General features: G+C 52.7%; 1 protein-coding gene and 1 long non-coding RNA gene across 2 annotated transcripts; one reads left to right on the forward strand and one right to left on the reverse strand.

The window, feature by feature from the left end:
* Positions 1-1,861: 1,861 nt before the first annotated feature.
* LOC144719301 (P2X purinoceptor 5-like) lies at positions 1,862-12,402 on the forward strand. Its single transcript, XM_078595125.1, has 11 exons — positions 1,862-2,139; positions 5,219-5,372; positions 6,210-6,281; positions 7,363-7,438; positions 7,570-7,663; positions 8,595-8,675; positions 9,255-9,396; positions 10,493-10,623; positions 10,878-10,968; positions 11,424-11,489; positions 11,688-12,402. The coding sequence occupies exons 1-11, from the start codon at positions 2,009-2,011 to the stop codon at positions 11,850-11,852; spliced, it is 1,203 nt and encodes a 400-aa protein (XP_078451251.1). The 5' UTR covers positions 1,862-2,008; the 3' UTR covers positions 11,853-12,402.
* Positions 3,429-11,563, reverse strand: LOC144719304 (uncharacterized). Its single transcript, XR_013585579.1, has 2 exons — positions 9,289-11,563; positions 3,429-7,638 (listed from the first exon to the last, which is right to left on the reverse strand). It is a non-coding gene; the product is annotated as an uncharacterized LOC144719304 (long non-coding RNA).
* Position 12,403: the final 1 nt, after the last annotated feature.

The following is a 12,403-nucleotide window of genomic DNA, read 5'->3' on the forward strand; positions in this document are numbered from 1 at the left end:
CAATAAATAAAAGTATATAAAAAATCGAATTGCGTAAGTACATTACATCAATTTACAAGCTTGGGAAAGGCAGTAAAACAGTTAAAATTGTCCCAAATAACACCAAGACAACACACAGTCAATAAATTGTACATACACATTGAACTATCGATATATGGGTAAGGATCAAAGTTACACATCACATTGTCAGAACGAGACCAAAAGGAGGACGGAGCTCGGCCGCCTCGTGTTTAATCATCTGACACCGCGCAAGGAACGGGGCTAAATGAATGCTTCGCGTTCACTTAAAGTCGTAAACCATCAACGGCGCCGCGGCCACTGTGTGCCGACGCCGTGGCCCGACTCCCCCGTTCGGATTCGTCGCAATCATCGCCCCCTGGTGGCAACTCTTAGAAAGAGCCTCCTGGTAGCCACGAGAGCCGGTAAGCACGCGGAATGCATTCGCGAAGCCGAAGTGCTTTCCCACTCAAATGAGCATTGAGCCATTGGTGCTTATCTCCTCTTTACAGCCCTGGACCAGGGGTGGAAATTCCATGTTCTTATGGCGGAGGTGAATCTATCCTTTGGACAGCCACTGTTGACTTGCAAACAAAGTGGTACTTACTTTGTCGATCCAGGATTGACGATGGGCTGAGTCAATCCCTCACCAGGATTTGCGCCGCAACCTTCCCATCGCGAGCCGCTGGCTTTCTCTACCGCTGGACTACTGGCCCGGACCCGAACCAATACGTTCGAACGCAGTTTGTTTGACATCGTTACTGAACACAGGCCGAAAGGCCTAAAATGTTGAACGGCCTGCAACAAACAGCACGATAATATATGTGATGATTTTTTTTTATTTAATGCATAAAGCCTCCTCATGAAACCACATCTGACGGCGCCGTCCAGCAAGTGAGAGATGCAAATTCTATGGCAAGGATGCACATTCATCATTATCGAGTGAGACACAACCGGCACAGCAGAGGGAGGTCTCGAGTTTGGACTGGGGCGGGGAGTCGAGAGCACGACTGTCTGGGCGAGCGGAGTTCCACATCGTCAGCGTGGAGCGACGAAGAACAAGCGACCTCCCCCCCTGAGTGAATCAAACGAATTATTTAGATGCTGCGTTACTAGTGGTGCACAATCACAATCAAATTTTGTCAATAATACTGCCTTACAAGAAGATTATAACATTCGATGATTTGGGTCATGGTCCTTCTTCATAGCACGGAGATTGAGAGGTTAGAGAATTCCAGCCTTGGTTGCTGGAGCAGAAAGTGTGTGGAGGGGAGTAGAGTGCGATTAGGTTTGCTAAACGACAACCATTAAACCGGTAACCGTTTTCAAAATGTATTGCCGGTCGCGAACGTCGGAAAGAGTGTCCAGTGGGTGTGAGTAACGAATGGCACCGGGGACGAACAAACCGCACGGCAGCCTGAGTCACCGCGTGGGACATTTGCCCTCTTTTTTGTTCCAAACGGTGAAGTCGCAGCCGTGAAAGTTTCTCGCTCGCGCCGCTGATGAGGCAGAGGCGGTGGGGAGGTCTTCAGAAACTCGCCCCATTGTTTCGACTCCGCGCCGGGACAAGGAATCAACCCGATGGCCTCTGGATCGATGATAAGTCGAGTGCGGTGCTGCCGACGACTCCACCCGCCGTGGTGGCTCCCTTCGCGTCTCAGTTACAGAGGTGCAACCTTTGACGTTCATTGCCAAGATTATAGTTTTGAGGCAAACCCGTAACCGATTTTTACACGCGGTTACCGGTAATGTAAAAAAACCGAATCAACAACTGCGGTTTATAAGTGTCGTGACGGGACCTCGAGGGGACGGAGGGGATAAGGGGACAATTTTAGAAACAGGGTCTGGGGTGGGGGGGGTGACACACCGGGCTCGCGAATGGGGTGTGCACAGAGCCTCCTTCATCCTCCTTCTGGGGAAGCCAGAGTCCTCGCACGGGCTGTTAAAAGCACCCTCGTCGGGGTACAAGGGCCCCCCGTAGAGGTCCCGAGATTTTTACCCCTCGCTCGCCATGCAGGGCTGCGGGGCGCTGGTGTGCAGCGCGTTTGAGTACAAGACGGAGAAGCTGATGATCGCGCGGGACCGCTCGGTCGGGGTGGTGTACCGGCTCATACAGCTGGTCATCCTCGCCTACATCATCGGGTGAGCAGGGGTCAGTCAGGGCGAGTCGGGGGCGTGGGTGAGTGATGTGAAGGGGTCACTGGGTGCGTGGGTGAGTGAAGTGGAGGGGTCACTGGGTGCGTGGGTGAGTGAAGTGAATGGGGTAAGGGGACCAGAGTGAGTAGGGTGAGTGAGGTCGGCGAGTGACTCAGGGGGACAGATTGAGGGTGAGAGTGTGTTTAAGGTAAGGAGGGGTTCGGGTTTAGCCGGGCCAGTGAGGGGACCAGCGTGAAGTGAGGTTATGCGACGCGGGGTGAGTAAAGAGAAGTAGGTTGACTGAGTGGGGTAAGGTGAGGAGCTCGGGGTGAGTGAGGGGGGGGGGTCCGAGAGCCACACACGCAAGCTACTCGCATCGGGGTGAAGCGCGGTCAGACGCGGCAAGGGGGAGACACGAGGCACGGGGCGAATGAGATGGTGAGGGTCTAATAGTGAAGGTGAGTGTGGCGAGAGAGTTCTTGGTGGTGATGGTGGATATTGGGAGCACACAGACACGATGGTAATTTTGAGAATATAATTTGCCATGGTGGTAACTATCGGGATATTAATGATTATAATGATGGTGGCGGTGGTGATGATGATGTCGCAGCTGCTGTAGAGGCCAGCTCCTTACTGCCTCCTCGTGGGAGGATCAGAATCCTGGGCCTCCACGCCTTTTACATCTGTCTCCGTGCCCTGGGTCCCAAAATGGGTCCCCGGCGCGGCCGTCTTTGTTATTTTCACCAAAGAATATAAATACTCGCGCGTGGGCCGCCTCCGGTATTAATAGCCGCGCTCGGGTGACCTCTGCATCGGATGCCTCACAATGAAGTCGCGACGGCGATGCGTGGTATGGCAGCAGCTACACACGAGCGGAATGTCTCGGCTGTGTCACGAGTCCCTCCTGCGCGAGGGCTGCACCGCACCGGCGAGCAGCTGGGGAACACTGGACACGCCACCACCACCACACTGTCACAGGAAGTCTCCATAATACTCAATAACCACCCGTAGGAGTACCGCATCGTGGGCGGAATATCCGAGTAGGACATGGGGGGTGCGAGTTTCAGCAAATCGAGGTTGGCACCCGGACGGACTCACCGTGTCCCCCCAAGGAGAAAGGGGCCATGCGCCTTGTTTGCATAATTCCTGCCCACACATCGGGGTCGTCACCTGTCGGGGTTGCTGGCGACCCCCCCCCCGGTGTGTGGGGGCATCAGGAATTGGGTTAGACCCAGACAGTCCGGGAACTGGTAGCTGTGTTTAGGCGGAAGCAATTGATTAGTACTAATATGGTGCTTGTTCTACGTGGAATTTTATTACAAGACCTTACACAGGTATGTTACACCCAGGCTGACTTGAGAGATTTGTCCGGATTTTGTTTGTGAATATTGTTTGAACTCTACCACATACTGACACTGGGGCTGGCATGTGTGGTGCCTACAGGGGGATTAGAGTCACCCTGATCATGCAAGTGCGAGTACCGACGTTTTCACCAGCGTGAGATGAGCGGCTTCACATCGTCACCCCCTCTGCATCGTCACAAATCATAGTGCAGAACTCACTGCGGGGTTGATAACCTCGCTTTTCATTGCGCCTGTCCTCAGAGCCGCGTAACGATACGCGGATATTTTGAGAAGCATGCCGCATGATTGTGTGAACCGTGCCAGATCCTGCAGAGCTCTCCCCACTGACTGGTCCACTCGACGTCACGGCTGCATCAGCACGTGGCACAGTTTTCTACACCGACACAATTGCCGGTGCACAAGTGTGAATGCATGGTTCACCTTTTAGGCAGGGCTTCATTTCAGCTGAATCTGCCCGACTCCGTAACCCAGTAACGATATATCCGTAACTGGCACACCACGTCGAGTATAGTACACCTCTTTCCCTGGGCGTAACTACGTCAAAGCCACGTCCCACCTACTCGAGTGCACCAGCGACCTGGGCAATATTCAGTGAGATTAATCCCTGGTTTTAGGCAAATTACTTTCTCATGTTAAACCTGGCGAATGAAGCTAACCAATCTGTATGAACAAGATGATGACAAATACAGGCGAGATTGAAAGACAAAATGGAAATCGACCGGTGGACTAAATGGTTCTGGCCGAGCAGCCGCGTGAGTGGATCGCCGCACCTCACGTGCGCCTTTCCAACTCGACTACGATACATTTTCAGCATTCATCCGAGCAAACTTTTGTTCCGGGAATGTATTTGATTTAATATACTGTACAGGGTGTTTCAAAAAGATGGACCCGATTTGAAATCGCTATATCTCTGCAACCACGAACTGCCCATGAATGAAACTCTTATCACTTGAAAGGGCGGGGCATAGAGAGGGGCGGGGCATAGAGTTTAAAATGATGACCGCGAGATGCCTCTCCCAGCGCACAAACAGCCCCCAGCCTCAGTCATTCGCAAGACGGTGACCGCACAACACAAGGGGCGTTTTGCGTTCTGCAGTTGAGCGAGACTGAATCCGTAATTGCGGTGCAGCGTGCGTTTCAACGGCGTTTTGGCCTTGATCCGCCAATGTGAAAGAGCATTCGTCGTTGGTACCGACAATTTGAGGAAATGGGCTGTTGATGTAAGGGGAAGAGCACATGGTGACCACGCACCTCAGAGGAAAACGTAAGAGAGGCGTTTGGGACCAATTCAAATATCGTCTCGATGTTGTCCGTACAGCAGGTGGAGGGCACATAGAACATTTATAAAATGGTTAGTACAACTTGATAACTCATTAAACCGTTTGTAACTTTGTGTAATTGTAACGTGTTGCCATCGTGAAATATACTGCTGTGAAATTGGGCCCATCTTTTTCAAACACCCTGTATTATTGTGTATGATTGTGCACTTTTTGATTCTCCTGTAATGCAGTTGATTTTGTTCTGATTTCTGTTTGTTTCAACTTATCAGTTCTATTTGATGCGTTGCTTACTTGTTGTTACATTGTTGCATTTGTCACTTGGGTGACCCCGGTGACTCTTGCAAATTAGACTGTCCGTGTCTCTCGAGTTCTCACCTGGCTAAACAAAATGAACTCGACTAACGAGCGAGTGACTGCCGTGCGATGGCTACGTACTCACAGGTGGGTGTTCGTCGTGAAGAAAGGCTACCAGGAGACAGACCCTGACCCCGAGACCTCGGTCATCACAAAGGTCAAGGGGGTCGCGCTCACCAACTCGACAGAGGGGCCTGGCCAGCGGCTCTGGGACACGGCCGACTACGTGATCCCGCCGCAGGTGAGGCCCACGTGGTGGAGAGGCCCAGACCACACCGTTCCTAGTGCAGCCTGCTCCATGAAGGCGTTACTCTGAAGATACCCAACGTTTTGGCTTGACCGGGCGAGTCCCTAGTGAGACGATTCATAGCCATCTGCTGCTCACGTGAACATTGAGACATCGGTGCTCAATTATCGTGAACAGTCCTGAGTTAGAAGTGAAAATTACTCATTTATATTGTGGGGACAAGTTTACCTATTAGACGACCACTGTGACTTGTCCACAAAGTTGTAGTCATGTTATTGACTCCAGGGAGATGATGGGCCGAGTCAAGCCCCAACCAGGATTTGAACTCGCAACCTTCCCATTAGGAGTTGCCCGTCCTATCACTCAGCAACCCCCTTAGGGTTCCCCTCATGACGCATCGGTGGGAATTGGGACATCGACGTGGTGTAAGATTTAGAGCACTGCTTTGTGGGGAAGTGGCTGTCCTACGGAGATTCACCCCCACCCACCAGAAGAAACCAAAATCTACACTCGGTTAGGCTGTACATAGATGATCATCAATCTCTCAATAATCATTTGAGCAGGAAATCATTTCCACTTTGACTGAATATTTTCTGCCCTCGTGCTCAAGACTCTGATCACTCTTGCCAAATAGACTCGTCCTGGTCTCTTTGAGTCCTCTACTGGTTAAACAAAACAAGCTTGACACTTGATATGTGATGGGTGGGCTAAGCTGTGAGTGGGCAGGGATAATAGGGGGAGGAGCTGTCAGCTCACCACGTGAGCCAGTTGAGCTTCTCAGAAATGTACACGATGCGTGTGCGATGAGTGTGCGTGTGTCCATTTGTGCAGGGAGAGAGCCGCTTCTTTGTGATCACCAACCTGGTGAGCACGCCCCGGCAGCGCCAGGGTCTGTGCGCTGAGGTGAGCCTCGGTCACCCCTTACCTTCAGCCTCACCATACCGGCCACAAATGCGCAGCAGGAAAATACATGAGGGTTGCCACCTGTCCAGGGCTTGATTGCGGTGTTGTTCACGTGCCTGGGATAATTTCTCTAAACAATTTACGAAGTGTTACATATTAAATCTATATAGGACAGGATAAGCAATACAGAAGAATGGAAATGAACGTGGCAGGCGAGTGTTGGAGATGGTGATTAGGAAAAGTGGCTGTACTCGGTGGGACGCTGGTGGAGGATGGAGGAGCGCGATTGCTGACAGAGAGGTATTGAGGTGGTCCCCACGAGTCTGGTCGCCAAGGGGAAGGCAGAGGGAGACCGTCGAGGCATATTTTGGAGGTCGCGTGTACGGTGGCTGGCGGAGGGTCGAGAGCTTTGATAGCGACGCGTGGGGGCATCATCAGCTGTGGCCACGATGTCTTCAGCTTTAGATTGATACAGGATCCTTAATCACCAGAATCGCTCCGAGATCTGCACTGTGTCCTCACCCAGTTCACTCGCCTTGTGTGGTGTAGGTGCTCTTACGCGCTAATCTGGCGGCTTCAGGCTCTTGGCCACCTCTAGAAATAATTCTTTCCTCAATTAAAACAGTGGGCAGCTGCTGCCTACTCATCATAGCAACCTCCAGGATCAGCGTAACTGCTTCCGACTCCCCAGCATCTTCAGCAATCTGGGCAGCAGAGCAGCACAGTGGTAAAAGTAACACCTCAAAGTAAGAAGCACATGGGTTTAACTCCTGACCGGGCACCTTACGAATTGGGATCAGATAGCAGCAACATCGCCCCCTACTGTGAACACTTGGCAGGACCCTCCTAAAAAATAGACTCGGAGAGGCTTTCCTGGGCGAGTGTTGGGGAGGTTGTGAAAGTCGCTAAATTTGTCGCTGGTCGCTTTCACGAGAATAAACGTTGCCAAGAGTTGCAAAGAGTCGGCGAATCTCAGGGCGAAACAGCTGGGTTGGCAGCACTGGGCGTGTAGCCCCTATGGCCCCTATGGGCCATGGCTCGAGGCCTGAGCTCAGGGCCTCACGCTCGCATCTCCGCCCAGAACCCCAACGTGCCCGGTGCACGATGCCAAGAGGACGGGGACTGCCCGGCGGGGAGGACCTTCAACACCGGCAACGGTGAGGGGAGCAGCCGGGGCTGCCCGCGCACGCGTCCTCTACCGTCCACCACGGCACTCCCCTCACTGCCAATCGCACCTCACCCACACTCGTGATGCTCACCATCTCCTCCCCCTCCTCCTCCCGGGTAGGGGTGTGCACCGGGCGGTGCGTGCCCACGAACGGCACGGCGCGTGTGTGTGAGGTGCACGCCTGGTGTCCTGTGGAGAACAGCCCAACGCCCAGGTGTGGGAACCACACCATCACTTCATCACCATCAACTCATCATTACAATGTCATCAAACATCTACTTATGTGTACAGACAGTCCTCGACTTATGAACGAATTACGTTACTGAGACCAATTCATAAGCTGATTTGTTCGTATCTCGGAACTTATGCGGTCAGTGTTCTAAAACGTGTTACGGTTCAACAAACAAGTGAGGCTTTGTAAAACTCCGTGTCGAACGGTTCACCGTCATTGTGCATCACGTGGGATGCTGGGACTAATTACATCTCGCAGAGGGTCACTCTGCTGAACAAAATAGTTGTGCAGTTCAGTTCGTAAGCACGACCAAACGTTTGTAAGTTGGATGGTTAAAAATAATATCTTATATCTCGAGGACTGCCTGTACATCACATCACCACCTTCACCATCTGTTTAAGCCCATCATCATCAACCTCATCCACACCGTCCCCTTGTCTGGTTGCGTCTCAGCAGTAGAGCGAGCAGCTCGCGAGCGAAAGGGTTCGAGTTCAATCGTTTTGGGGAGGGGGGAGGTTGCGAGTTCAACCATCCCTCCCTCGGGTCAATAAAATAAGTACCACTTGGTGGGAAAGTCAACAGTGGTTGCCCTGTGGATGGAACATTCTCCACCATTGGTTCTGCAGAGCTGTAAACAGGAGATGAGCACCATTTGAACAATAAGTCACTCTGGCTTGATTTGGATCTGTCCACATGATCAATTCCTTATCCTCTTTTCAACCTTTAGTGGCAAGAGGACAGGGGAGAGAAGAATAGTGTGGAGGGAAGCCGACTGGATGCGAGTGATGAGTAGAGAGTGAGGAATGGGGAGCACGGTGCCCTCAATGTGAAAGTGAGCGGTGGGGAGTGAATAGGGAGTGTGGTGCCCTGTGTGAGGAGCGGCGAGTGCGGTGCCCTCACTGTTCTGCCATAGGGAGGCCGTGTTGCGAGAGGCCGAGAACTTCACCGTTTTCATCAAGGTCAGCGTCAACTTCACTCGCTTCAATGTTCACAGGTGAGGCCACCTCCCTCCTCGCCGGTAAGCTCACTCCTTTCTTCACTGGTGAGCTCACCTCTCTATGACCTCCCCGCACCACGATGACGGCCAGAGCTAGGGGGCGCTGGGCTGGGCTCTGCACACCAAATGTCCCTTTGGCCCAGTTAAGTTTGTTCCATGTGGTGGTCGGAATCACCATCCTGGTGGCTCCCCACACAACTGCTCTACAGGGCACCCCGTCTGGGAGGAGCCGGAGTGGAGCCCGAGTACGATTCTCAAATCCCACATTTACCATCTTCGCCTGGGCTGCGTCAAATATCACGAGACCCCTTAACCCCGTGACTCCACGACACCTGGGGCAGGACCAAGTGTCTCCGTGGGGCTGCACGGGGAGGGAGGGGGAGGCCGGCAGCACACAGATGCGGCGGCGGGGACGGTAGCACCGGTGCCGCCGCCGCCACGAGTCCGTTTGCATCGGAGTCGAAGTGCGGCACCTGGCACGACCTACGCCCGTCTCGCCACTTCTTAAGTCAGCACCGCGTAGTAGCACAGGGCGCTGAAGCGCAGGGCACGCGCGCACTTGTGCCGTTCCCGCAGGAGGAACGTCCTGGAGGAAGGGGACAGCTCCTACCTCAAGTCGTGCGAGTTCCATCCCGAGCGGTCTCCGCTCTGCCCCGTGTTCCGTCTCGGAGAGCTGGCGGTGCGCGCCGGGGCCTCCTTCAGTGACATGGCCACGCGGGTGCGAGCGCAGCCGCCCAGACCACTGGCATGGGCGGGGTGGTGATGCGGCCTCGTGGTAGCGCGTTCCTCGCTTGTTGCAGAGCTTCACCGTTCGAATCCGCCAAGCTGCCCTGATTAATACCGTGGGTGTCAGAACCACGATAACCCTAAATGCTGTCCACTTTGTTTAAAGTGGAAGTTTAAGATCCTGTGACGTCATTAAAACTAGTAAGCCATTGTGTGCCGGCATCAGCGTCCAAATTTGAAAAGTTACACCGCAAATTTCTCGATTGTGATTACACAGCAATCATTGTCCCCATCGTCAATTTATCGCCACATAGTAATCACCGCCCTGAGGAAGAGGGCCAATAAATATTCTTGGTTTCTACCAACCCACTGGCTCGCTCTGCATCAGTCTGGTGAATGTGGAATGTGCCCTGGATTCCTGGGGTTGGAGCATGGCGAGCATGATGAGCATGATGAGCATGTTGAGCATGGCGAGCATGTGTGTGGAGGGCACTGTGCAGCGAGGGTCTGGCACAAGTCCTCGTCGGTGTATTTAACCATCCGGCCAGTTGGCTCAGTGGGAGAATGAGCGGTTCGGAAGTTGACGGTTTGCAAGTTCACATTCACTTAGTGGGAAATCACCATTAGTTGCCCGAAGGATAAATTACCCCTGCCATAGGAATGCGGAATTTCCACCGTTGGTTCAGGGCTATATATAGGATATGAGCACTGGCTCAATGCTCATTTGAGCAGCAGGTCACTTTCACTTATTTATGTTCTTGTGCAGTAATTCCACGCTGATATTTCTGTAACTTAACGTAGCTATGAACAGTTTTTTAAAGCATTTTTTGTAAAACAGGAAATTGTATTTGGTATTGATTTATGTGTGCACAGTGTTTGATTTCTCTGTAATGCAGTTGTTTGCTCAGATTTATATGTGCTTGCTTGCTGTACTTGATGTTGCATTCTTCCTTTTGTCATTTTGGTGATTCAAATGCCTTGCAAATTGTATTTATCCTGGTCTCTGGAGTTCTCACCTGGTGAAACAAAATAAACTTCACACTTGAGCTTGTGTGGACTGGAGGCTCTGTGTACGTGCGTGCGCACAGGGAGGGGTAATCGCGGTGCACCTAGCTTGGGACTGTGACCTTGACCGTGACCTCTCCGCGTGCGCCGCGCAATACCGATTCTCGCGGCTTGACAGCGAGCGCTCGCGCGTGGCGGCCGGCCACAACTTCCGGTGAGTGCCCGGCAGGGCTTCACATCAACTGGGTCCATCCGGTGGCGATCCGGAAAACATTTCCACACTCGGCACATCGCACTACATTCAGTATACCTCCCCCTAACTACAGATGCTTCAGTCTACCAGTAACCTGTCATTTATTCAGTGAACCCGGTGACTCTGCCCGGTCGCGCTGTAAGCCGTGGTATTGTCAGTGCGGTGTGGACCTGCAGCTGGGCCCGGTCAACGCCAACGCGTCTGTGTCGCCACAGATTTGCGCGCTACTCCTGGCAGGATGGGGCCGAGACGCGGAGCCTCTTCAAGGTGTATGGAGTGCGATTTGACGTCATGGTGTCAGGCAAGGTAACCGCGTCCTCTTGTCGTCCTCTTCACACTTGGAGACTCCACCAGACGTCTTTCCCATTCACATGATAATGCTTACTCTGCATTGAAAGGGCACTTGCATAATCTATCAGCAACTCAAAGTGCCTACATTACATCTCAGCTCTTTCAGTAGAAGGCAATGATTCAGACTGCGATGTGTAATCCCAATTGGGTAATTTGCAAGTTTCAAATCTGTAAAGTTTGGACCGGGACGCAAGCACGCAAAGGCCTACTATTTTTTAAAGAAGTCGCGGGATCCTTAATGTCCACTAAGTGGAGACCCCCCAATATTAACCAAGGCGGCCTGCCAGATTCAAACCGTGAATCTCTGCATAGAGCGGTGAACGTGCCGGCGCTGGGCCACGTCACCAATATGAGGTTTGACGCTTGAGGAAATGTCTCCTGTGAGTGACAGAGTGTGTGTCCTCTGGCAGGCCGGCAAGTTCAGCATTGTGCCCACGCTGCTGAACCTAGGGGCTGGGCTGGCACTTCTGGGAGCGGTGAGCAGACATTCAGGCCTCAACACATCGACACCCACCCCACACCTCACCCACACACGCACCACCCAACACACACTACATCGTGTACCACGTGCACTGTGCTGAATGTAAAACGTACAGCCCCCCCTAACTCTCAGGGCCCCCCTTCTCTCTGTGCCCCCCGCTCTCTGCGTTGCCCCCTCCCCGCGCTGGCTACAGGGCTCATTTCTGTGCGACCTCTTTCTGCTCTACGCCAGCAAGGAGAGCCCCCAATACCGGCAGCGCAAGTTTGAGCGCAGCGAAGAGGACGGGCCTGTTCCACCCCAACAGGGCGCCGTGCGGGCCCGTAGCTCCTCGGCAACAGGCACAGCCAACTCTAGCTAGCCCCTATCACAGCCCCCCAGTCTAGCTAGTCCCTGTGATTTCCCCTAACACACCTCCTTCGTCCAGCTTGTCCCTCTAGCCCAGCCAGCGGTCATCCTCTTGTCCCCTGACACAGCCCTGCAATATCATCGGGGAGTGTGATGTGGACACAGCCACAATGAGAGATACAAGCATACGAAACCAGAATTGTAAAAGTTAATTTTGACGATGATAGAAATAATTTCAACTCGTAACGGTGTTCGCTCGCTTTCGAAGGCAGAGAATGACTCGGAGGCATAACCACAGACAAGCGGGAAGGTAGCAGCCAGATGGAAAGCCGGCGCTACCAACAATTGCTCGAGCTCTGCAGCCCGCTATATATTAGATGTTTTCAGTCAATTAATGTGTGGGAGGAAACCAGAGCACCTGGAGAAAACCCACACGTTTAAGGGAGCAAGCAGAACTCTCCCCGTACAGATGTGACAGAGAGATTTCTCCACATTGTTGTACCTGATTATGGTGATAATGTACCGCGATACACATTTGAATAAAATAAGACGCAACAAAAAAAC

This window comes from Lampetra planeri, chromosome 6, assembly GCF_965212315.1.
Source record: "Lampetra planeri chromosome 6, kcLamPlan1.2.h2, whole genome shotgun sequence".
In the NCBI taxonomy this organism is placed as follows: Eukaryota; Metazoa; Chordata; class Hyperoartia; order Petromyzontiformes; family Petromyzontidae; genus Lampetra; species Lampetra planeri.

What these genes read in the sequence shown, in the direction of transcription:
- LOC144719301 (XM_078595125.1), top strand. Translation starts at nt 2,009, where the DNA reads ATGCAGGGCTGCGGGGCGCTGGTGTGCAGCGCGTTTGAGTACAAGACG. An exon ending in GACCTTCAACACCGGCAACG is followed by an intron (nt 7,439 to 7,569) that starts GTGAGGGGAGCA and finishes CCTCCCGGGTAG; the next exon opens with GGGTGTGCACCGGGCGGTGC. An exon ending in TCAGTGACATGGCCACGCGG is followed by an intron (nt 9,397 to 10,492) that starts GTGCGAGCGCAG and finishes GCGTGCGCACAG; the next exon opens with GGAGGGGTAATCGCGGTGCA.